The sequence below is a fragment of the Ammospiza caudacuta genome, chromosome 19, assembly GCF_027887145.1.
Source record: "Ammospiza caudacuta isolate bAmmCau1 chromosome 19, bAmmCau1.pri, whole genome shotgun sequence".
In the NCBI taxonomy this organism is placed as follows: Eukaryota; Metazoa; Chordata; class Aves; order Passeriformes; family Passerellidae; genus Ammospiza; species Ammospiza caudacuta.
Window position 1 is genome coordinate 12037729 of NC_080611.1, and position 20879 is coordinate 12058607.

Consider the following 20879-nt stretch of genomic DNA (forward strand, 5'->3'; position numbering starts at 1 on the left):
CCCCTTGCATGGCCATTTCTGTAGGGATACCCACAGCTCTGCTCTTCCTCCTGCGTGGCCCCATCTCGTGTCTCACAGGATGTGGTGGCAGGAGAAGGGAATGTCCTGAGAAACGTTTTCCATGTGGGTTTTGTCCTGCAGCAGAAGCACAGGCAGAGCCTGCCGTGCCCCTCTCCAGGAGCAGGGAGGACGAGGGCCTTGGACCCAAGGGAGACACGGCCGGGAAGGAGCAGCTGGGCCAGCAGCCCCCCGATTCTACCAGGCAGCACAGGGACATGCTGGGGAAGCTGGAGGAGGCTGGGCAGAGGCGTGACATTCCTGTGGCTGCTCCCAAGGAGCGGAAGGTGCCGCTGCAGGAGATTGACAGAGCTGTGAAAAATCCCGTGGAGAACCGGGATCCCCTCCACGGGGATGCCCAGCGTGTTCCAGCAGCCAGAAACCACCTGGAGAAAAAGGCCTTGGCAGAGGATTTGGGAGGAGAACGTGAAGCCAAAGCTGGAAGAGATGTCCACCAGAAGAAGAATTTCCTGAAAGCCGTGGAAGCAGCTACAGCTCCCATCCAAAGAGAACAGCCGGGGGCTGCCAAAGTTCAGGGAGTAGCAGGAAAGGGCTTGGAAAGAGACTCAGGAACAGACCTTAAAGCCAAAACTCTGAGTCAGGTGGAGCCCAAGGAGCTGGCAGGGGTGCCGGACTCTTCCAGTAACAGGAATGTGGCAGTGAGGGAGCAGCACCCTCGGGACAGGGAGCGGCCGAGAGCAGCGCAGGCCGAGGGAGCGGGCGGGCGGCAGCGGGACCCGCCCGGCCACGGGCACGGGAAGGAGGAGGATCCCGGGGAGGAGCCCCCGGGGGGCCGGCAGGGCCGGGGGGGTGGGGGTCCCTCCAACGGCGCCCCTCAGGATGCTGAGAATGGAGCAGCTCCCCCCAGAGATCCACAGCAGCCGGAGCACGACATCAAACCCAACCGGGAGCTGAAGCTGCAGGGGGGGCTGGACCTGCGGCGCAGGAGACGGGACCTAGACCTGCTGCCTCCCGACCAGGAGGAGGAGGAGGAGGAGGACGGGGAGGAGGCTGCAGCAGGAGCAGGGGGGGTTCTGATCGGCCTGAACCCCCTCCCCGACGTGAAGGTGAACGACCTGCGGAGCGCGCTGGAGGCGCGGCTGAGCCGGGTGGCCGAGGGCGCGCAGCACCTGGTGCGCAGCCGCCACATCCAGCAGGTGACACAGGACACCAGCCCGTGACAGTGTGCCTGTGCTCTGCAGGGAGGGCTCGGCCTCACTGAGTGTGGAGAGATCCGAGCCAGCTGCACCTTGCTGGACGCAGTGCTGGGATCCACGGGATCTCCTTGGATCCCTGAGCACCACCCTGGGGTGTGCCTGCGGGTGGCCAAGGAGATGGTGGCACTGGAAGTGACATTCCTGCTGTCCCCTGCCTTCCAGAGCTGCCATGCACCTCGGCTCCCTGCCAGGCCAATGCTTCAAGGAGCTTTTCCAGCATCTCATTCACATCCAATTGCCTTCTCCAGCCATCTCCCAGCTCCTCTCAGAAGCAGGAAGGGGCTCCATGGCCCAGCTGTGCTGAGGGGGCCTGGGATCCATCCTCACCTCGGGAAGGGCTTTACCCCAGAGAGGCCGTGAGCTGAGGACCAGCAGAGCCAGCGCCCCAGTGCTGGACTGGGAGCAGAGCCTCATTTGTCTGGGCCACAGTGGTGGTTTAGGAACCTCATTTAGTAGAAACGCTGCCTTAACTGGGCACAACTGCTGTTGTGCTGCCTCTCTCCCAGGGATGGGGTTCCTTGGCACACACTGGGATCACACAGAGCTCTGCCCCCTCTGCCCTCCCTGGTGCTCCTCTCTGTGCTCTCCAGCTCCATTTTCCCCTCTCAAAAGTGCATTAAGAAGCTCAACTTCCCCATGACCCTTCCCAACCCAGCTTGATTCTCCTGCCAGAAGTGAGTGGTTTGGGAGAAAGCATGGCAGGGCCAGATGGATCCAGGGGCTCCACCTGCCCCTGCCTGTGTTCCCTGTGCTCTTCCCAGCCTCCCCCCGCCCTCTTCTGCATCCAGACAGGTCCCTGCTCCACCTCTGGGAATTTCTTTGGTGAGTGAAGAAGGGAGGAGCTTCCCCAAGAGCTCTGTGTTGTTTCAGGCTCCCCGTGATTCACCCCTTCGGGTTTTTTGGGTTTTGTGTTTTTACATCCCGACCTGCGAATGTACAGAATTCAGTCCCAAAGCTGTCCCTAGACCGGCTGAGAATTCCCAGCCTGGAGCCCTCAGACCTCATCACTGTGGTGGCTTTTCTATCCCGACCTCCAAATGTCTTTGGCGACCTCGAGTCTGTCTCCAGTGGGCCCCTGCAGAGCTGGCACGGGGTGGGACTGTCCCCACCTGGTGCTCCCGGGGTGTCACAGCCCAGAGTGACAGGGAAGCCACCTGGGGAGTCCTTTGGGAAGACCCCCCAGAACGCTGTGGCCTTAAACCCCCCGAACCCAACGAGCTTCTCCATTAACGCTGTCGTCAAGCACAAGCGGCACGGCCGGGAGGCGGGGACGGGCTCTGGAGCTCCAGGGCTGTCCCGGGACAGGGATCCGGGCTGTGGCACATCCACATCCAGCCTTCCCTTCCTGCGGTGCCAGGGAGCCCGATCGGCTCCTTGTGCCCTGTGCTGCCGGCTCCGGCCCCGCGGGGGCACCGCCGCCCGTTCGTTGATCTGTGTGTGAACAGAAGGGACCAAAGATGCTCCTGACATTGATGCTCCTGACATTCCTGCTCTGGGAATGCCGCGGGCACCCCGGCCTGGGCGGCAGCCGCCTTGTCCCGCCGGGATCGGCTCCCCGGGGCGCGGGGGACGCTGGCACGGAGAGCCCGGAGTGCGGGCTGAGCCCATCAATAAAATAAGCTGAAGCATTCTGATCTGAATTATTTTCTTTTTTAATAAATAAAAATAGATCTGTGACCTTCACCCAGCCCGGCGCTGAGCCTGCTCCAGGCCGGGGAGCGGCTGGGCAGCTCCGGGACCGGGAGGGGCACCGTCATTTGGGGACAATCCGGTGCTTGGAGGGTCTCGTTCCCCACCAGCGGCTCCGGGGTCACTTGGGCGTCGCCTTTGCCTGCAAAGAGCCGCGGTCAGGACGGGCCCAGGCCGCCGCCATCCGCCAGCACGGGGACCGGGACAGGGCACGGGGAGCGGGACCGGGCACTGGGACCGGGACAGAGCCGTACCGCGCGGGCGAAGCACTCCCGCAGCGCCTGGAACTCCTGCAGGCACGCGTCCCGCCGCAGCTCCGCCGGTCCCGCCGCCGCCGCCGCCACGCACCGCCCGTAGGCCGCGGCCTGCGGGATCATACGGGACGGGAGCGGGGGCATCGGGACCCCCTGCAGCCGCCCCCCTGTGCCCCGCCTGCCTCGGAGCCGCCCTCCCGTGTGCCCCCACCGGCCCCACCTGGTCCCCGCAGGCCGCCAGCGCCGCCGGGAAGCGCCGCAGCCGCGCCCGCGCCCGCAGCCACACTCCGCGCCCCGACATCGCCTCACGCACGGGCGCCGCCATGCCCGAGCGGCCGCGATTGGCTGCCCGTCCCGCTCGTCACACATCGCGCTAGTCTATTGGACAGAGCCAACCAAAACCACACCCCTTGAATTGGGCGTTCGGCGCGGGCGGCTCTGATTGGTGGAAATGCCGGTTGTTTACTTCCCGCCTCCTTCGGGCGTCAATATCATGAGGCTCTTCCGCCTGGAGCCCCGCCCTCTCTCACGGATGATTGGTTGAACGGCAGAGCTTCGCCCTTTTATTGGTGGAAATCAACTTCCGGGGGGCGGTTCCCTGAGGCCGCCGGGGGAGCGGGCAGGGCCGGTGCCGGCAGTGTCATGGCGGCGCCGCTGCGGGACCGGCTGAGTTTCCTGAGCCGGGTACGGACCGGGGCTTTTAGGGGGTGCGGGGGGGCTGCCGGGGCGTGACGCCACTGCTCACCCGCCACGTCATCGCTGCACCCCCACTCGCTTCTGCAGCGGCCTCACTCCGCCCTGACCGGGCCGGGCCCGGCCCGGGTCATCGCTCCGGTCCCCAGCACCGGGGAACGGCCCAGGTCCGCCCCCTCTCACGCCGCCCCCTCCTCCTCCAGCTGCCCGTGTTGCTGCGGGGCACGGCCGACGACGAGACCCCGTGCCCAGGGTACCTGTTCGAGGAGATCGCCAGTATCCTTCGGGGAGCCGGGGGGCACCGGGCAGGGAAGGGATCCCGGGGCAGGGAAGGGATCCCGGGGCAGGGAGGGGATCCCGGGGCAGGGTGAGCTCCCCGGGGCTGCTCCAGGCCCTGGTGGGCTTTGGGCTGGCTGGGGGCAGCCGTGGGGCTGTGGGGTCTGGCTGGGACCCTGTGAGGGGCTGAATTCCCAGCACTCGCGGCTGCTGCTGTTCTCCGATCCCGGCTGGATCCATAACCCGTGCCCAGAGATCTCCCACGAGTCCCCCGGGAGCAGCCAGTGCCTGCTGGAGCATCTGCTCACACGGCTGCAGAGCAGCTCCTGCCACGTCAAGTTGAAGGTGGGTTCGTGTTTGGGGTGAGGGGATGGACCCCCCCGCTGCAGGGAGGGCAGCTGTGACTTGTCCTTGTCCCCCGAGGCAGGTGCTGAAGATCCTGCTGCACACCTGCTCGCAGGGCTCGCCGCAGTTTGTGCTGCAGCTGAAGAGGAACGCCAGCTTCATCCGGGAGGCTGCGGGTAACGGCCTGGGGGGACGGGGCAGAGCAGCAATGGGGGGCTGAGACCCCAGAATGGCTCCTGCTGTGCCAGGAGCAGGGTCCTACCTTGCCTGGGAGCGTCCCCCACCCTCCCCTCCGTGTGTCCGCAGTGTTCTCCGGGCCCCCAGACCCCCTCCACGGCAACAGCTTGAACCAGAAGGTGCGGGCGGCGGCGCAGGTGGGTGCTGCAGGGACAGGGCAGCCCCCAGCCCCCTGCTCGGGGACCCTGGGGTTCCCAGCACTGCCAACACTCCTCTCTCTGTGTCTCAATTCCACAGGACCTGGCCAGCATTCTGTTCTCGGATGCCCCACTGCCACAGCCCCTGGCACTGCCCGCCCGGCCCCCGGCTCCTACTGGTGAGTAGAGCCCCCCAAGCCAGGCCCTCGCTCAGGGGGACAGGGACGCAGCAGCAGAGGGGACCCTGGGTGCCTGTGCCCCCCTGACATTCCCTGTGCCTCCCCAGGGATGGGCTCCAGCCCCAGCCCCTGTGGCTCCCTGCAGGGATTCGGCTTCAGCAGTGACAAGAGCGGCTCCGGTGAGTCCTGGCCGGGCCCTCGCTGGGTCCCCTCCTGCTGAGAACTGGGGCAGGGCCGTGGGGGTCACTCTGTGTCCTCTGAGCTCCCAGAGTTCCCTCAGCCCCCTTTCTGGGGTGCTGGGGTGATCCCGTGGCGCTGGGCTCCCCCGACAGCCCAATCTCTGCAGCTTCCACAGGAGAGGCCCTGCTGAGCAGCCTGCAGCGGGCGGCCGAGGCCGTGGCCCAGGCCGTGCTCCCGGCTCCGGGGGGACCCCGGCGGCCCCGTGGGGACCTCCCCGAGGACACCTACGAGCCCGTCCGAGCTCCGTCCCCCGCCGGCAGCCCGGCCCCGCCGCCCCCGGCCCCTCCTGCACCGCGTGCGTCCCGAGGTGGGTCCCGGGGGGGGGTTTGGGGGTCCCCAGCCGTTCTGGGGGACTTGGGGAGCCCAGCTGAGCAGCGCTGTCCCTGCAGTGAGCCACCAGGCCGGGCAGGCCGGGGGAGGCTGGGAGGAGGCAGAGAGCGGGCACAGCTCCCGCGAGTCCTCGCAGGGCCACGAGCGCGGCCGCGCCTCCGACTCGGGCAGCAAATCCGGCAGCGACAGCCGGGAGCTGAGCCACGGGGCTGACAGGTGAGAGGGGCCGGGGGGGCTGTCCCAGCTGCATCCCCAGAGACCCTCTGCTCATTTCCCACACCTGTGGTCCGGAGTGCCCGGCACTGCTGGCTGTGCTCCCTCTGGGGTGTTTGTCCTGCCGGCCGTGGGTGGGCGGAGCTCAGGGTGGGGGTCCCTGTGTGCCAGCGGTGTGCAGGGACCCCAGGAGGAGCAGCAGGTGGCCCCTGTCCTCACGGGGTGTGTCCCCAGCAGGGTGGACGCTGACAGCCCGGGTGACTGCCGCAGGGAGCTGAGCCTGGTGTCGGGACTGACGCGTGGGGCCAGGGTCTTCCTCACCAGGGAGGAAGCTCAGCACTTCCTCAAGGAGTGAGTGTCAGGTGCTCCCTGGGGCTGGGGGGCTTCAGCTCCCTTTCCTGGCTGCCCAGGCCAGGACTCTGGGGTGGGAAGGGGCTGCAGGTGACTGTGGCCCCGTCCCTGGGCAGGTGTGGGCTCCTGAACTGTGAGGTGGTGCTGGAGCTGCTGGGCCGGGCGCTGGAGGATCCCAGTGACAGCGTCCGCATGGTGAGCACGGGGGCTCCCCTGGCAGGGCTGGGGTGGTGTTTGGGGGCCTGCCAGCTCAGTTGCCCTTCCCCACAGAGGTCCATGTGTGCCATCTCTGCCCTCGGCTGCTCCGACCTGCTCTCCCCAGAGCAGATCCTTGCTGTGACCCAGCAGCGCCTGCAGCACCTCAGCCAAGGCAGCCCTGGGCCCGTGGCCAACCGAGCTACAAAGGTGACTCTGGGGACATCCCTGTGCCCAGTCCCTTGGGTGGGGGCTCCTGGCACAGGTGTGACAGCCCTCGGGGACACACAGCCCTTGGGCGTGGCTCTGTGTATGTGCCAGAGGGGTGGTTGGGCTGAGTTTCCCAGGGCGGGATGATGCTCCCTCTGAGCCCTGGGACATGGGGACAGTCCCTGTGCCTGGGAGGTGCCAGGCTGATCCCCTTTGCCGATGCCCCCTCTCACTGTGCCCACCCCCATCCCAGATGCTGCGGCAGTTCGAGGCCCTGTGCCGGGCCCAGCCCTCCCCGAGGGCCCCACGCCCACCCTCAGCCCCCTCGGCCGGGGATCTGCTCATGGACATCCCAGCCGTGGCTTCTGAGAGCTTCCTGACCCCCCTGAGCCCGGCCCCGAGCCCTGTGCCCCCTGCAGCCCCCCCTGAGGAGCCGGGGCTGGCATCGGAGCCGACCGGGACCGCGGTGCCAGCCTGTCCCTGCCAGCAGGACGGGGGCAGTAGGCTGGCAGGGGACACGGCGGCCCCCAGGCTGTCCCTGTTTGCTGGCATGGAGCTGGTGGCCCGTCCTGGCACGATGCTCCAGCCGCACTCACCCCCGGCGGAGCCACAGGCACTGTCCCGGCCCCAGGACGGGGACACGGACGGAGGGACGGACACGGACGGAGGGACGGACACAGACAGCACCCTGCAGCCCTCAGCCTTCGCCTTCCTCAACATGTAGCTGCTGTGGGGCCCCGGGGGCTGCGGGGGCTCTGCCCCCCTCCCTGTGGGGCCTGTGCTGTCCTGGTGCCTCGGGGGACACGGCCTGTGATGGCCACAGGGCTCCCAGCAGGTGACAAGGTGACAATGTCCCTCGTGGTGTTCAGGGTAGGCAGAGGGGCACGGCCCCTCGCTCCCCTGAGCTGGACAGGGGTGTGGGACACGCCGGGACTGAGCTGGGGGTGCCATGGGGACCCCAGCATGGCCACGGGTGCTCTTGGGTGGCCCCCAGCTGCAGGCTGGGCTCTGTGGGGTGGGTTGGGGGCAGGTGCCACCCCCATGGCACCCACCAATAAACCCCACTCGGGCCTGGGAACGTGTGACTTCTTCCTGCGCCGCTGCCTGACCCCCAGCCCCACATTTTCCGACACCCCCGTGGCCCCCGACAGCCCCACTGCTCTCCCCCGTGCTGCAGCCCCCCTGGCAGCCCCATGGTTCCCCCCTTTCTCCCCTCATAGCCCCACTTTTTCCCATGGCCCCCAATAGTCCCATCAGCCCCCCTGCCCCACAGTACCCCCTCCCCAACCTGGCGTTGGAGCTGTATTTTACGCCTCCATTTCCTTTTTATCTTGACATTTAAAATTTTCTTTTATTAAATAATTAAACCATATATCCCTACATTATCCAAATCACTTATCATCAATACACTTTCAATTAACCTTCCTCTATACTTCCTAGGATCAAAAACAATAACCTGCCCCTCATAGTGCTATGACTCCCCCATCTTTCTCGCAGCTCCCCAGTAGCCCCAGTCCCCCTCTCAGATCCCCAAAATCCCCATTTTCCCCCCAAAATTCCCATTTTTCCCCCCACAAAACCCCATGGGAGCCCCGCCCACATGGATAAAGCCACGCCCCTTTCCCCGCCCTCAAAGCCGCGCCCATCTCAATCCTCATGTCTCATTGGTTAACTCCCGGTAAGCCCCGCCCCCGATGCCAGCCGCGCCTTCTTCATCCATTCCTCCTTATTCCCGCCCTCTTCCTCCGCCTCAGCCAATCGCGTTTCTTCGCCCGCCCTCTCCTCCCTTCCCATTGGCTGCTGGCCGGCAGCCCCGCCCAATGGCTGTGTCCGGAGCGCGGCCGTAGGTGAGGGGATGGGGGCGTTTAATGGCGGCTGAGGGGGGTCCGGGGGCGCCAAGGGAGCTCCAGGGGCAGCGGGGCAGGGCCCGCGCCCCGCTCTCGGCATCGTCCCCGGGCCGCGGGGGTCTCACCCGGCTGTGGGTGCGTGGGGCCCGGTACCGTGGTGGTGAGAGGCCGGGGGCTGCGGTCTAGGGGGGCTTGGAGAGCTCGGGGTCTGGGCTGGGGGTCCGCGGGGATTGGGATCTGGGGGGGCCTGGAGGGATCTGGGTCATGAGGGCCTGGGGATATGGGCTGGGGTTGTGGGCAGCTTGGGGCTGGGTGTGCTGAGCGTCCTGGGGGGGAGTCTGGGGGCCATGGAGGGTTTGGGGTTGGGAGCCCTGCGGCTCTTGGTGGGGGTCTGGGGCTTGGGGGGCTGGGGACCCGGGCATGGGGGTCCTGGGGCGTCCTGGGGGCATCCAGGAACTGGGAGATTGGGCTTGGAGCTGTGGCTGGGGTGCTGCATCCTGGGAGTGGGGAATTTGGGGGGTCTGGGTTTTGGGAGCTTAGAGGGAAAGTGTGGGACCTGGGTGATCCTGAGGGGCTCAGGGATTTCGGAGCTTCAGGGCTTGCCTCTGGGTTATAAGGGGGCTGGGGGGCTGTGGAGTCTGAGCTTTGGGGGTTTGGGGGGGCTGGGGGCTCAGGGGGCTGTGCTGGCCTGGGCTCCTGAGCCCGTTTTCCTGCCTGAGCCCAGCGGTTTCCATGAGAGCCGTTTGTTTCCCCAGGCTGTGGAGCCCGAGGCACTGCCAAGGCTGTGGTGGAGCCTGAGAGGAGAGGCCAGGGCTGCCAGGGGAGAGGTTTAGGGACAGTGTGGGCAATAAATGTAAAGAGATAAAGGAGTCTGGTCTTTTCCTGGATCAGCTCTCTGGAAGAGCTGGGCCCCCTCCCAGCTCAGGGCAGCACATTCCCACCTTTTCCCCTCTGCATCCTCCCAGCCCGGGATGGGGAGCAGGGCTTTTCCCTCCCTTCAGTCCTTGGCTGGAATCCTGGCCCATCAATGTGACAGCAGCCGCAGGGCTGGCTGAAAGCAGTGAGGAGCTCTCCTGGAGCCTCTCCAGGGCTGTGCTGTGGCTTATTTGCCATGTGGCAATTTGGAGGTTTTGTCCTGCTGGGGAGCAGTTCCAGCCCTTAGTGCCGGTGTTTGCTGCAGCTCCTGTTCCAGGCTGGCTGCTCCATGCCTTCCCCTCTCTCTGCGCCGTGCTGTGCTTCCAGGGCTCCTTCCTGCTGCTCCAGCATGAAGAGCACCCGGAGCTGCTGCTCTGTCCCGAGCTCTGACGTGGCAGAGCTGATCCTGACGGGGCTCCCGGCGCCGGTGTCGCGGCGCCCCGGCAGCGCCTCTGCTGCCAAGCTGGTGGCACGCTCTGTGTCCGTGGCTGCTGATGGCAAAGCCAAGAGGAACGCCACGGTGAGCCCCTGTCCTGCCCCTCCTGATGGCTCCAGGCACAGCCACGTCCCTCTCACCGTGGTTCCCCCGGCCCCAGCCTGGCTTTGTTCTGGTCCTGCCTTTGGCAATCACTGCTCGTGGCTCCCTGCTGGGTGCAGAAGAGCAAGTTTCAGGATTCCCTCTTTTCCCTTCCTCGCTCTTCACCTCCCTGTGCCCATTTCCATCTGCAAACTCCCGATTTCCTGGTGTCTCCTGCCGGGGTGCCGGGCCCAGCCTGCCCCTGTTCCTGCCACATTGGGTGCTCCTGAGAGGGGGTTTCACAGAGGGAGCGAGCCCCGGGTGCTTGCTGGGCTCTGTCAGGACCCAGCAGGATCCAGCCTGGGCTCCTGCTGAGTAATCCCTTGGCAGCATTCCCACACCCGTGTTCCCAGGAGCTTGTGCTGAGGAACGTGTTCCTGCTGGCTCAGCAGTGCCCGAGCAAGGTGGCGTTGCCCACTGCCTCAAGGGGAGCCTGGCAGCCCTGGGGGGCTGGGAACTCCGTGTCCCCCTGGCTGCGAGGGTGGGGAGCCTGCCTGAGCTGATCCTGAACGTGGCTGCTGGGTTTGTCCCTGCTGGGTTTGTCCCTGCTGGATTTGTCCCTGCTCTCCACAGGAGGATGCAGGATCCCGGGCCATGAACAACCTGCGCAGGTCCAACAGCACCACCCAGGTGAACCAGCGGGTGAACAGCTCCCACAGGTACAGCCCCGTGTGTCCCTCTGTCCTCTGGGTGGCACTGGGGGACACCCCAGTCCTGTGTCCAACCTCCCTGGTCCTGGGGAGGGAACAGGAGCCTTTCCAGAATACCCTGAGCTCTGTCATGCGCTTCAGGAGTTAAAGCCTGGCCCTGGAAAACCAAAGTCTGGTGTTTTGGTTATTTTTTTGAAGAGGAGGTTCCTTGTTTAGGGTTCCATAGGATCACGGAATGGCCTGACCCTAAAGTCCCATGCAGGATCACCTTCCCCAAGACCAGGTTGCTCCGAGCTCCATCCGGTCTGGCCTGGGACACTTCTCTGTCAGAGTAGTGCCCAGATTCTGTGGGCAACCTGTGCCAAGGCCTCTCCACCATCACAGGGAAGAATTTCTGTTTGGGGAAATGGAGTGTATTTCTGTGGCTGTGACAAAAACCATTCCATTTGATTCCAACAGCCCTCATGGAGCTTCCAGGCCATAACTGGGCTGTGTGAGGAGACAAAAGTTCTCTCTTCCCAGTGCCCTCTGAGCTGGAATTTTCCATTCTCCTGTTTGTCTGTGCCCATCCCCATCACCACACACCACCCTGGAACCCAAAGCTCTGTGTAAAAACAAATCATTGATGGATTTTGTGGCCATGTAATGATTCTCCAGCCTCTTTCTCCCCTGTCACACTGGGATTTCCAAGTGCACTACATAGCCAGAGTGTGTCCTGTGGCTGTGAGTTATCCCACAGTTATCTCTGTTCTCTCCTCTCTGCCTTCCCTGGGTCTGGATGAAGCTCTGAGCAGACAGGAGACTTCCTGGCCTTCTTTGAGGGTGACCCAATAGGAAGGAAGAAATTGGCAGCTCTGAGCAAAACCTCCCCAGAAAAGAAAACCACCTGGAATATCTTGGTGAGGACGGCAGGCTCTGGGAGCGGGTGGGCCAGGCTGGCTCTGTGCTCCTGGTGGTGTTTGAGGAGGTGGGTTTGGTGTCCTTATCCCTGCTGACCCCATGGCAGGATGACCAGCCCCGAGTGTTCCCGGGCCCCTCTGGCTCCCACGGCCTCGAGCCACCCACGGGCATGAGGAGGAAGGAAGCCACAGTGCTCCTGGCTGCCAACTTCACTGCCAACAACAGGTAGGGCAGAGGGCCCTGAGGGGGAGAGTGGGTGCCACTGCATGGAGAAAACACCTGGAGGGGGAAGCTGCTGTTCCTGACACTCCTGTCTCCCCACACAAGGAGCAACAAGGGCGCGATGGGCAACTGCGTCACCACCATGGTGCACAACAACTACTCCACTGCTGAGAAGGGCCCTGCTCCCAAGAGCTCCAACCAGGCTCCCAGTTCCCTCAAGTGAGTGTGGGGGGTGTCCTGGCTCTGCAGCTGGGCTGGCCCTGGGGCCGTGTGTGGCACAGGACGGGGCTGAGTGGCTTCATCTCCTGTCCCAGCAATGTTGTCAAAGCAGCCTCGAACGAGGACGGGGAAGGCAGCAGCAGCCTTGTGAAATCTCAGAAGAATTTCTCCAGCAACAACATCATGACCCACAACAACAACAGCAGCGTTCCCCGGAGGAGGGAGGTGACCGAGGAGGAGGCTGAGAGGTGAGGGAAGGAGCAGGAGGACGGTGCCAGGAGCTGTGAGGAGCTCCAGGGGAGCCTGTTCTTCTCCTGTGGCATTTCACTCTGGGGAAAGGCCGCTCTTAGCGCACCTGCAGGTGCCAGTGCTGTGCTCTGCTGGCCCTGGGGCTGTGCTGAGCCTCCCTGGCTGTCCCCACAGGTTCATCCAGCGGGTGAACATGGCTGCTGTCACCATCCAGCGCTGGTACCGGCGCCACTCGCAGCGGCACAGGACGGCGGCTGCGGCTCTGGGGCGCCTGATGGCTGCCAAGAGAGAGGTTGGTCCTGTCCCCTGCTCTGTAGCCCAGACCACCCAACAGCCATGGCCCGCTGGCCACTGACTTGGGGTCCCTTTCATCCCCAGACCTGGGCTCTGAGAGTCGCGGGGGCTCTGGCTTTGCATCCAACCAGCCCTGCCGTGGTCCAGAGAGCTGGGGAGGGTCCTGTTCCCTCAGAGCTGTGTCCAGGGATTAGCCTGGCTGGATTCCAGCAGGAGCTGAGGCTCAGCACCACACAGCTCCAGCTCCCCCAGCCCTGTGACTGGGAGCAGTCAGATCCTGGCCGCAGCAGCACCAGTCTCCCTGAATTGGCACTGTCTGGGCCTCACTGCTGGCCAGAGAAGGGATGCCCCATCTCTGCTCATCTTAATGAATCCCTAAGGAGCTGCCTGTTAGAGTGACGAGGTTTCACAGCTATTTGTGTTTCCTTGTGTTCAATTATTTATCCCAGTAATGAAAAGCTCTGTTGCTCTTGCGTGTGAGTCTATTTTTAAGCCTTGTCTCCTCGGTGGTGGCAGACCCAGATGATAATATAATAATAGTAATAATAATAATAATAATAATAATAATAATAATAATTGCATTGAGGATCTGGAGAAAATGAGCTGCTCCAAAGTGGAGCTGTGCTGAGGAAGGAGAGGATGGAAAAACCACCAAGCCCAGGGTTCCAGGCGCACTGCTGAGGAGAGGATGGAAAGCCTGGATATTGTGGGGTGACCCAGGTGTGGGTGCCCCTCACACTTCTCAGTGGTGGGTGCTGGAGAACTCTCAGTAACATTTTCGACCCTCCTCTCTGTCAGGAAAGGCAGCAGCAGATGGAGGAGGGGAATATCCTGGATTTGCAGGAGAGGAAGGAGGAGGAGCGCAGGAAGATCCGAGAGGAGAAGGCACGGCTGGCCCGGCACGCTGCCATCCAGGTAGGGCCAGGCCAGCCCTGTGTGACACCATTTGCTGGCATCATCCAGCAAGGCAGAGAGCCCTCTCTGCATCTCCAGAGCCTTGGCATGGGGCAGGAGCAGAGCCAGCCTGGGGAATGGAAATGGAGGTGCCACAGAGCAGTTTCCTGCTGTGCTCCTGCCAAGCCTTGGCAGCTCACTCTGAGCCTGGGAAGACAGTGCTGGTTTTTGTGTGGTTCTCAGGAAAATGGTGACCATGTTGAGACAGGGACACTCCAGGCTCCGTGGAATGGCCGAGGATGTGTGTGCCCTGGGAGTGGGACCCTCCTCAGGAGCAGGTTCCCTATGGGAGGGCTGAGTACCACTCCATGTCCCTTGGCAGGAAGCAACACGTCATTGTCACCCCGCTCTTGCAGCTGGTGGTGCAGATGGGGCTGGCACAGGCTGCAGGAGTTGGCAGTAAAGCTGGGGATGTTTTAAACCCCAAATTTTCTTTGCCCTAATTGGAAATGTGTTCCATCAGGGGAGGGGGTTGGGGGAGACACATCAGTGAGCATCTGGAGAATACAAAAACACTGCCACAGCCTTGCAAACACAGGCTTGTGCCTTCCCAAGGCTTCAGGACATCCATGGCTCCTCTGTCCCCGCAGGAGCTGCAGCAGAAAAGGGCCCAGAAGGCCTCGGAGACGAAGCGCTCGGCAGAGGAGCAGGTGCTGGTGAAGGAGAGCAGGAGGGTGCCCAAGAAGAAGCCTGGTGCCAAACCTGCCTCAGCCAAGAATGCCAGCCCAGCCAGCAGCCTCACCAAAGCCAACAACGCCGGTGAGTCCCTGGGGAGTGTCCCCAAAGCTTTGGGAATGAGGGGTTTGCTCTGAGGAGCTGCCTGGGGCCAGTTCCTGAGTGCAGCCTGGTTCCTGCAGAGGCCAATTCCCCCTCAGCAGCCTCGGAGCTGGAAGGAAGCAGCCTGGGAGCTCTTGGCTCTGTGCCCTTGCAGGACCCTGGGGCAGAGGACAAACTGCAGGTGGGTCTGGCTGTGCTTTTGGGGACCCTGGCAGCAGCTGCTGTGCCAGGGCACCATCAGGCCTTTGCTGGCTTCTGGGGAGAGCCAGAAAACTCTCTCATCTTCTCCCTTAGGATGTGAGCTCCAGGGAGACAGGTAACGAGGACCTGGAGACAGCAGTGGCTGTTGGCAGCAGGGCTCCATCCAAGGTCACTCTCAACGAGCTGCTGGACACGCTCAGGCTGCTGGAGGAGGAGCCAGAGCTGCTGCCCCCACCCAAGCTCCTCAAGAAGGACAGATATGCCTGGATGGACAGGGTGAGCTGGGGCACGAGGCTGCTGTGCCCATCCTTGGGCAGTGACGGCTGACTGGGGAGAAACAGCCGGGCCCTGCCGGGAGGAGCTTGGAGTGGGTGGTGGAGGAATTTGGAGGAGGAGATGGAGGTGGTAGAGGAATTGTTTGGTGCACTGAGGGCTTGAATGTTTGCAAGGAACAGCAAGCCATGCAAAGGCTGGTGGTGGGGCAGGGTTTAGCCCAGAGGATCAGGCTGGTTACTGGGCTGCAGTGATGGAGACAAGCCAGGACCTCTTCTCCCAAACCTTCCCCTGGGTGCTCATCCACCACACCATTCCCAGCAGGAGCCCAGCTCCAACTCCCTGACTGCTGATAACTTGGAGAAGTTTGGGAAGCTGAACCACCCTCCAGGGGTCCCTGAGGACGGGGCTCTGCTCTCAGAGGCCAAGCTCCAAAGCATCATCAGTTTCCTGGATGAGATGGAGAAGTCGGAGCAGGAGAGGCCCAGGTCAGCTGCCTCAGCCACGCAGCGGGAGGTGAGTCTGTCTGTGGTGTGGGAATCATCCCCCATCTCCCTGTCCTCATCCCAGGTGGTTCCACCACCTTCTTGTCATGTTCCTTCTGCTGTGGCAGAGCTTCCTGTTGGACGAGGAGCTGGCTCACGTGGAGCAGGTGTCAGCGGTTGCCACGGAGGTGACAAGCTCCATGATGAGGCTGAAGCTGGAGGTGGAGGAGAAGAAGAGAGCCATCAGCCTGCTGCAGACTGCTCTGGTGTGTCAGCCTCACTCATGGTTCTTGGGCTATGAAGCACAGGATCAGGACTGTCCCTTGATTTTACAGAATCATGGAATTCTTTGTGTTGGAGGGGACCATAAAGATCACCTGGCTGGGACCTGGGCTGAGCTCCCTTCTCTGTCATGGGGGGCTGGGTGTTCTTGCTGACAGGAGTGGGAGATGTGAGCCCCAGGGCTTTGCTTTAGCTCTGTCCCTCATTTTCCTGGCCTGTTGGTGATTTCCATGTGGTGTCTGACCTGTGTGACCCCACAGACCCAGCAGAGAGAACTGACCGACCGCCACGTCAAACAGACCGAGAAGGAGCTCAGCCAGCAGCTCAGGCTGCAGAGGGAGCAGTATGAGGCAGCCATCCAGAGGCACCTGGCCTTCATTGACCAGGTAACCCTCATCCCAGCTCCTGAAGGCAGAGCCTGAGGTGGCTGCACCTGCCTGATGCTGCCTCCTTGCCCTGCCCAGCTCCTCGATGACAAGAAGGTGCTGAGTGAGAAGTGTGAGGCCGTGGTGGCAGAGCTCAAACAAGTGGACCAAAAGTATGGCCAGAAGATCAACCAGATGCAGGAGCAGCACGAGCTGGTGAGGGGACAGGGAGGATGGGGGGACATTTGTGTGCTGATTTTGCTCAAATGGGACCACTGCCCAGAGCAGGACAATCTCTGCCACCTCAGTGGGACCTGGACACTCCAAGGAGCTCTTCCCTGTGCACAGAAGGTCCCTGTCACCACAGAGCTTTGTCCTGGCTCCCCACAAGGCTCCTGTCCTTTGCTGCCCAAGGCCAGGAGCATGGCACTGACCAAGGGGCAGTGTGAGCTCCCTGGCTCTGCTTGGAGAGACCCTTCCCACACACCTGGCACAGGTTGCTCCATCCCTGGAAGTGTCCAAGGCCAGGCTGGACAGGACTTGGAGCAGCCTGGGATAGTGGAGGGTGTCCCTGCCCATGGCAGGCGTTGGAACTGGATGAGCTGTAAGGTCCCTTCCAACCCAAACCATTCTGCGATTCCACAATCCCACTGAAGGCAGAGCTGTCCCAGGCTGGGGGTGCCCAGGGTGCAGTGCTGGCACAAACCCAATGCCATGGAGGAATTTTGCTTCTCCTGCAGATGGAGACAGCTCAGCTCGCCCTGTGCCAGGCCTGGCAGGAGGGCAGCACCACTGGGCTCATCCCTGCTCTGCCATCCTAGTCCCTCCTTGTCCTTGACCTTGGAGCTGAGCTCATGCCTGAACAGACCGTGGGGGTCCCTTGGTCTCTGGAGCAGACTCCAGTCACACAGGCTTCTCCTGGCCAGTCCTTGGCTTGTCCCTGTCCCTGTCCCTTGTGCTGTCTCCTCTCACCCCCATGGACTCCTGCCCAGCTCTGCCCTGCCCGTGGCTCCCACAGACACGGCTCTGTGGATTTGCCTCTCTGCCACCATTCCCCTTCTCTCTCTCTCTCTCTCCATCCCCTCCTTTCTTTCTCCCCAGGTCTGGCGCACTTTGGGCCCCTTTTGTGAGGTAAATCTGGTCTTTGCTCTCTTTTGTGCCTTGCCCTCTGCTCTCATGCCCTGGCCTGCTCTGGCCCTGCTCCAGCCCCTGCCAGGGGGTTTTCCATGGCAGGGAGAGGGAAGGCTGGAGAGGAAAGCACCAGCACACAGGGACAGATGGGCTGCCCTGCATGCAGGGACCCTGGGCAGCCCCCAGTTCCCCTTCCCTCTCTGTTGGTGCTCTCAGGTCTTGGCAGTGAGCATTTCCCGAGGGGATGGAGGAGAAGGTACTGAGTGTGTGGCCACTTCTCTGAGCTGGAAGAGCACACCTGGCCAGGGCTGTGCCGCTCCACAGCTTCCCAACAGCCCAGCTCCCAGGGCTTTTCTCTCCCAGCTTCGCTGAGCTTTTCCCATTTGCCTCCAAACAGGAGATTAAGAAGCTGAAGGAACTCATGAGCGCAACCGAGAAAGTCCGGCGGGAGAAGTGGATTGAGGAGAAAACCAAAAAGATCAAAGAAATCACCGTGAAAGGTACGGGCAGGTTCCCTCAGCAGCAGCTGGAGCCAGGGCAGTGCCAGGGTGGTGCAGGAGAGGTTGGGGAGAGCTCCTTGCTGTGGGCAGTGTTTGCTCCCTGGTTTTGGTGGAGCAGATGCCCCCTCTGTGCTCATGCCCTGTTCCTGGCAGCCCCTTGAGCCGGCTGAGGGTACCTGTGGGATCCAGCCTGAGCCATGCCCATCCTTCCCCTGTGCCAGGGCTGGAGCCAGAGATCCAGAAGCTGCTGGCCAAGCACCGTGAGGACATCCGGCAGCTGAAGCTGCTGCACGAGGCCGAGCTGCTGCAGTCGGACGAGCGGGCGGCGCTGCACTACGGGCGGCAGGCGCAGGAGCTGCGGGGGCTGCTCGAGAGGGAGAAGGAGGAGCAGAGCCAGCGGGAGCGCGAGCGGGCCCGCCAGAGGTGGGTCACCCTGGGTTCAGCACTGCTTTGGGGCTCACAGATCTGGGGTGCTGTCCAGCACCAGGCTGCTGCTGGGATTATTGTTATATCCCATTATTTGCAGCTCCATGGGGAGCAGCCCTTTTTATCTCCAGCAGCCTCAAGTGGGAGATGCTGCTGAGCTGGGAGCATCCTCTGGCATCATGGAGAGTGCTCGAAGGCACATCCTGCAGTGTGTGTGTGTCCCACAGGTGTGAGCAGCAGCTGGAGCAGGAGGAGCAGGCGCTGGAGCTGCAGCGGCGCCGCCTCTATGCCGAGGTGGCCGAGGAGAAGGAGCGGCTGAGCCAGCAAGCAGCCAGGTGGGCAGCCTGGGGGTCTGGGGGCAGCCCTGAACTGTGGGGCCGGGCTCCCTGGGCAGGATTTCCATGGGAGAAGGGCTGGTGTGGATGCTGGGAGCTGTGTCTGTGCAGGCAGCGGGCAGAGGCAGAGGAGCTGCGGCGGCAGCTGGAGGCCAACAGCTCAGCCCTGACCCGGGCACTGCGGGACGAGTACGCCAAGGAGAAGGAGGAGCAGGAGAGGCGGCACCAGGTCTGGTTCCCCTCACCTCCAGCCCCTTGGGTGCTGGCACCACCAAGCCTTGGACCCAATAGGAGCAGTCCCAACAGCTACTCCCAGGGCTGAGCTGTTGTTTTCCCTTCTCCTCACAGGCAGAGCTGAAGGTGCTGAAGGAGCAGCTGGAGCTGGAGAAGCAAGCCTGGGAGGCCAACTACGTGAAGAAGGAGGTAATGGCAAGAGCTGTCCTCCAAAGGTGCCACCCATGGGCCCTAAGAGGAATTTGAGGCCACGTTTGCTGTCTCCATTGCAGGAAGCCTGGCTGCTGTCCCGGGAGCGGGAGCTGCGGGAGGAGATGAGGAAGGAGAGGGACAAAGAGATCGAGCTGGTGATCCAGCGCCTGGAGGCCGACACATCCTTGGCCAAGGAGGAGTGCGAGAGGGCAGCGGAGAGCAGGTGAGGGGGACAGGGACGAGGGAGCTCCCAGGTCCTCCAGAGGCTGGGCCCTTCTCCCTGTCCCCTGGGCATCTCTCCAGAGAGCTCTGGAGCAGTGTTACTGCAGGAGGGAGCAGCTCACAGGGACAGAGTTTACCTCTCACCTGAGGAAACAGCCCTGGATCTCTTGTGGGACAGCTCTGCTCTGGCTGCTGTGTCCTGATCCCTCCTGCAGCAGGGATGGGGCTGGGACGAACCAGGCAGCAGCAGGATGAGCCAAGCTGCCCGTCCTTCCTGCCCACAGGATCAAAAGGATCCGGGACAAGTACGAGGTGGAGCTGCAGGAGCTGGAGCACTCGGAGAGGAAGCTGCAGGAGCGCTGCAACGAGCTCAAGGGGCGGCTGGCCGAGCTGGAGGGGGAGAGCACGCGGCTGCAGGGGCTGCTGAAGCACAAGGAGCAGGAGCTGGAGGAGATGCGCAAGGTGAGCCAGGAGCACAGCCAGGGCCCTGCCTGGGTGAGTGGGAGCAGCTGTCCCAGGGCACAGGGGCCTGACTGAGGGGATCTGGCAGGAATTTGCGGGCAGACTGGTGGGTATGGAGGAGGAGAACGCGCGGCTGAAGGCAGAGATGGCGGAGCTGAGGGCCCGGCAGCACCTGGAGCTGGACAGGCTGCTGAGGGAGAAGGACCAGGAGCTGGAGGAGGTGCACAGGAGGTGAGGAGCCCAGGTGGGGTTCAGGAGCTCAGTGCTGCATCCTTGGGAACACTTCCCGAGCTTCCAGGCCTGTCCAGGCAAACCAGGCAGAAAGCCAATTGTCTGAACTGGCTGCTGTTCAGCCACCCTGAATTCTGTCCCTTGTCACTGCTGGCCTGCTCTGTGCCGTCGTGTCCCCAGGGCTGCTCCTGTGCCTGCATGGAGGACATGAGTGCCAGGAGAGGCCAGTGGAGCGCAGCTCTGTGTGCGTTCCTCCCTGGCAGGAGCCCTGGCCAGCATCACTGTCACCTCCTGGGGGCTCTCTGTGGCTCACACATGATACCTGTGACTGCAGCCATGTGATCTTCTCCAGAGGGGCAGAGCCCAGGGTCAGGGCACAGCCCCAGGGGCTGAGGGCAGCTGGGACATCCCCAAAATGCTGTGGTAGTTAAACCTTAGGAAGCTAATGTGCCTTTCTTCCTGTAGACAAGTTAGTCCACACTACACGGTGGAATAAAGGTGCTGCCAGTGTGTGATGGCACGTGGAGCCCAGCTGCAGCTGGGGGAGAGGGGCTGAGCTCCCAGGGCTGCAGTCCCCCCTGGGGCAGGCCCAGCCCCGTGTTTGGCACTCACGGGGGGATGCTCAGCCCCCGTGTCCATGTCAGGGTGAAGGCAGCAGTGCTGAGGAAGGAGGAGAGCATGAGCAGCCTGCGGAAGCAGTACGAGGTGAGTGAGGGCTCCTGGCCCTGGCCTGGCTGTGGCTGGGCGGGCACGGCGAGCTCCCTGTGCCCTGTGCTGTGCCCTGTGCTGTGCCCTGTGCAGGCGGCCGTGCAGAGAGCCAGCCTGCTGGAATCGCTGCTGCAGCGGCAGCGGGAGCTGGCAGCCGAGTGACAGTGACATCCTGCGGGCAGGGAGCGGGGCTGGGCCGGGCTCGGGCCCTCCCCTCCCTCCTCCCCTCCCTCCTCCCCTCCCTCCTCCCCTCGTCTCCACAGCCTGCTCCCAGTGCCCTGGCCGTGCTGGGACACTCGGTGGCCTTTGGATTGTTGGGAGTTTTGTTGTGATAATAAATCTCTGCTGGTTTCTACAGCTGTTTCCATACTTGTGCACATCAGTGCCAGGGTACGAGTGGCTCTTCCACGAGGTCTGTGTTCCACTCCCACCTTCCCAACCCCATTCCTGCATCCCTCCCTTTGCTCTGGGGGTGCCCAGCACCCCAATCTATGCCTTGGGTCCTAAACTGGACTGTCCAGTAGGATGCAGGGCAGGATGTGATCCCACAGCCTCTGCCACCTGCAGATTCCTCCACGCCCCCTGACAGGGCCGGGAAATGCCTG

The 20879-nt window shown here is 63.0% G+C and overlaps 4 protein-coding genes across 4 annotated transcripts in view; 3 read left to right on the top strand and 1 right to left on the bottom strand.

Moving 5' to 3' along the window:
- The window catches only part of SLC38A10 (solute carrier family 38 member 10), a 30628-nt gene extending 27756 nt beyond the window's left edge, over positions 1-2872 (top strand). The window contains exon 16 of the mRNA XM_058817212.1: positions 142-2872. Within this exon, the coding sequence (XP_058673195.1) occupies positions 142-1238 (1097 nt within the window). The 3' untranslated portion in view covers positions 1239-2872. The remainder of the gene's footprint in view (positions 1-141) is intronic.
- Positions 2873-2911: 39 nt separating this feature from the next.
- On the bottom strand, positions 2912-3541 carry NDUFAF8 (NADH:ubiquinone oxidoreductase complex assembly factor 8). The gene is made up of 3 exons (XM_058817478.1): positions 3438-3541; positions 3218-3328; positions 2912-3105 (listed from the first exon to the last, which is right to left on the bottom strand). Exons 1-3 carry the CDS (start codon positions 3516-3518, stop codon positions 3085-3087), a joined length of 213 nt encoding a protein of 70 aa, XP_058673461.1. The 5' UTR covers positions 3519-3541; the 3' UTR covers positions 2912-3084.
- Positions 3542-3841: 300 nt separating this feature from the next.
- Positions 3842-7632, top strand: TEPSIN (TEPSIN adaptor related protein complex 4 accessory protein). The gene is made up of 13 exons (XM_058817418.1): positions 3842-3901; positions 4114-4186; positions 4440-4531; positions 4614-4707; positions 4838-4905; positions 5006-5084; positions 5192-5263; positions 5431-5631; positions 5714-5870; positions 6105-6218; positions 6335-6413; positions 6489-6623; positions 6877-7632. The coding sequence occupies exons 1-13, from the start codon at positions 3860-3862 to the stop codon at positions 7345-7347; spliced, it is 1677 nt and encodes a 558-aa protein (XP_058673401.1). The 5' UTR covers positions 3842-3859; the 3' UTR covers positions 7348-7632.
- A 2063-nt stretch (positions 7633-9695) lies between these two features.
- Positions 9696-20593, top strand: CEP131 (centrosomal protein 131). Its single transcript, XM_058817363.1, has 25 exons — positions 9696-9905; positions 10536-10621; positions 11397-11511; positions 11619-11737; positions 11840-11953; positions 12049-12201; positions 12377-12494; positions 13295-13411; positions 14041-14209; positions 14308-14408; positions 14522-14704; positions 15026-15217; positions 15315-15452; positions 15729-15854; positions 15933-16049; positions 17362-17464; positions 17686-17887; positions 18118-18225; positions 18337-18454; positions 18574-18648; positions 18732-18874; positions 19158-19335; positions 19424-19566; positions 20211-20271; positions 20368-20593. Exons 1-25 carry the CDS (start codon positions 9735-9737, stop codon positions 20434-20436), a joined length of 3219 nt encoding a protein of 1072 aa, XP_058673346.1. The 5' UTR covers positions 9696-9734; the 3' UTR covers positions 20437-20593.
- The last annotated feature ends 286 nt before the right edge of the window (positions 20594-20879 follow it).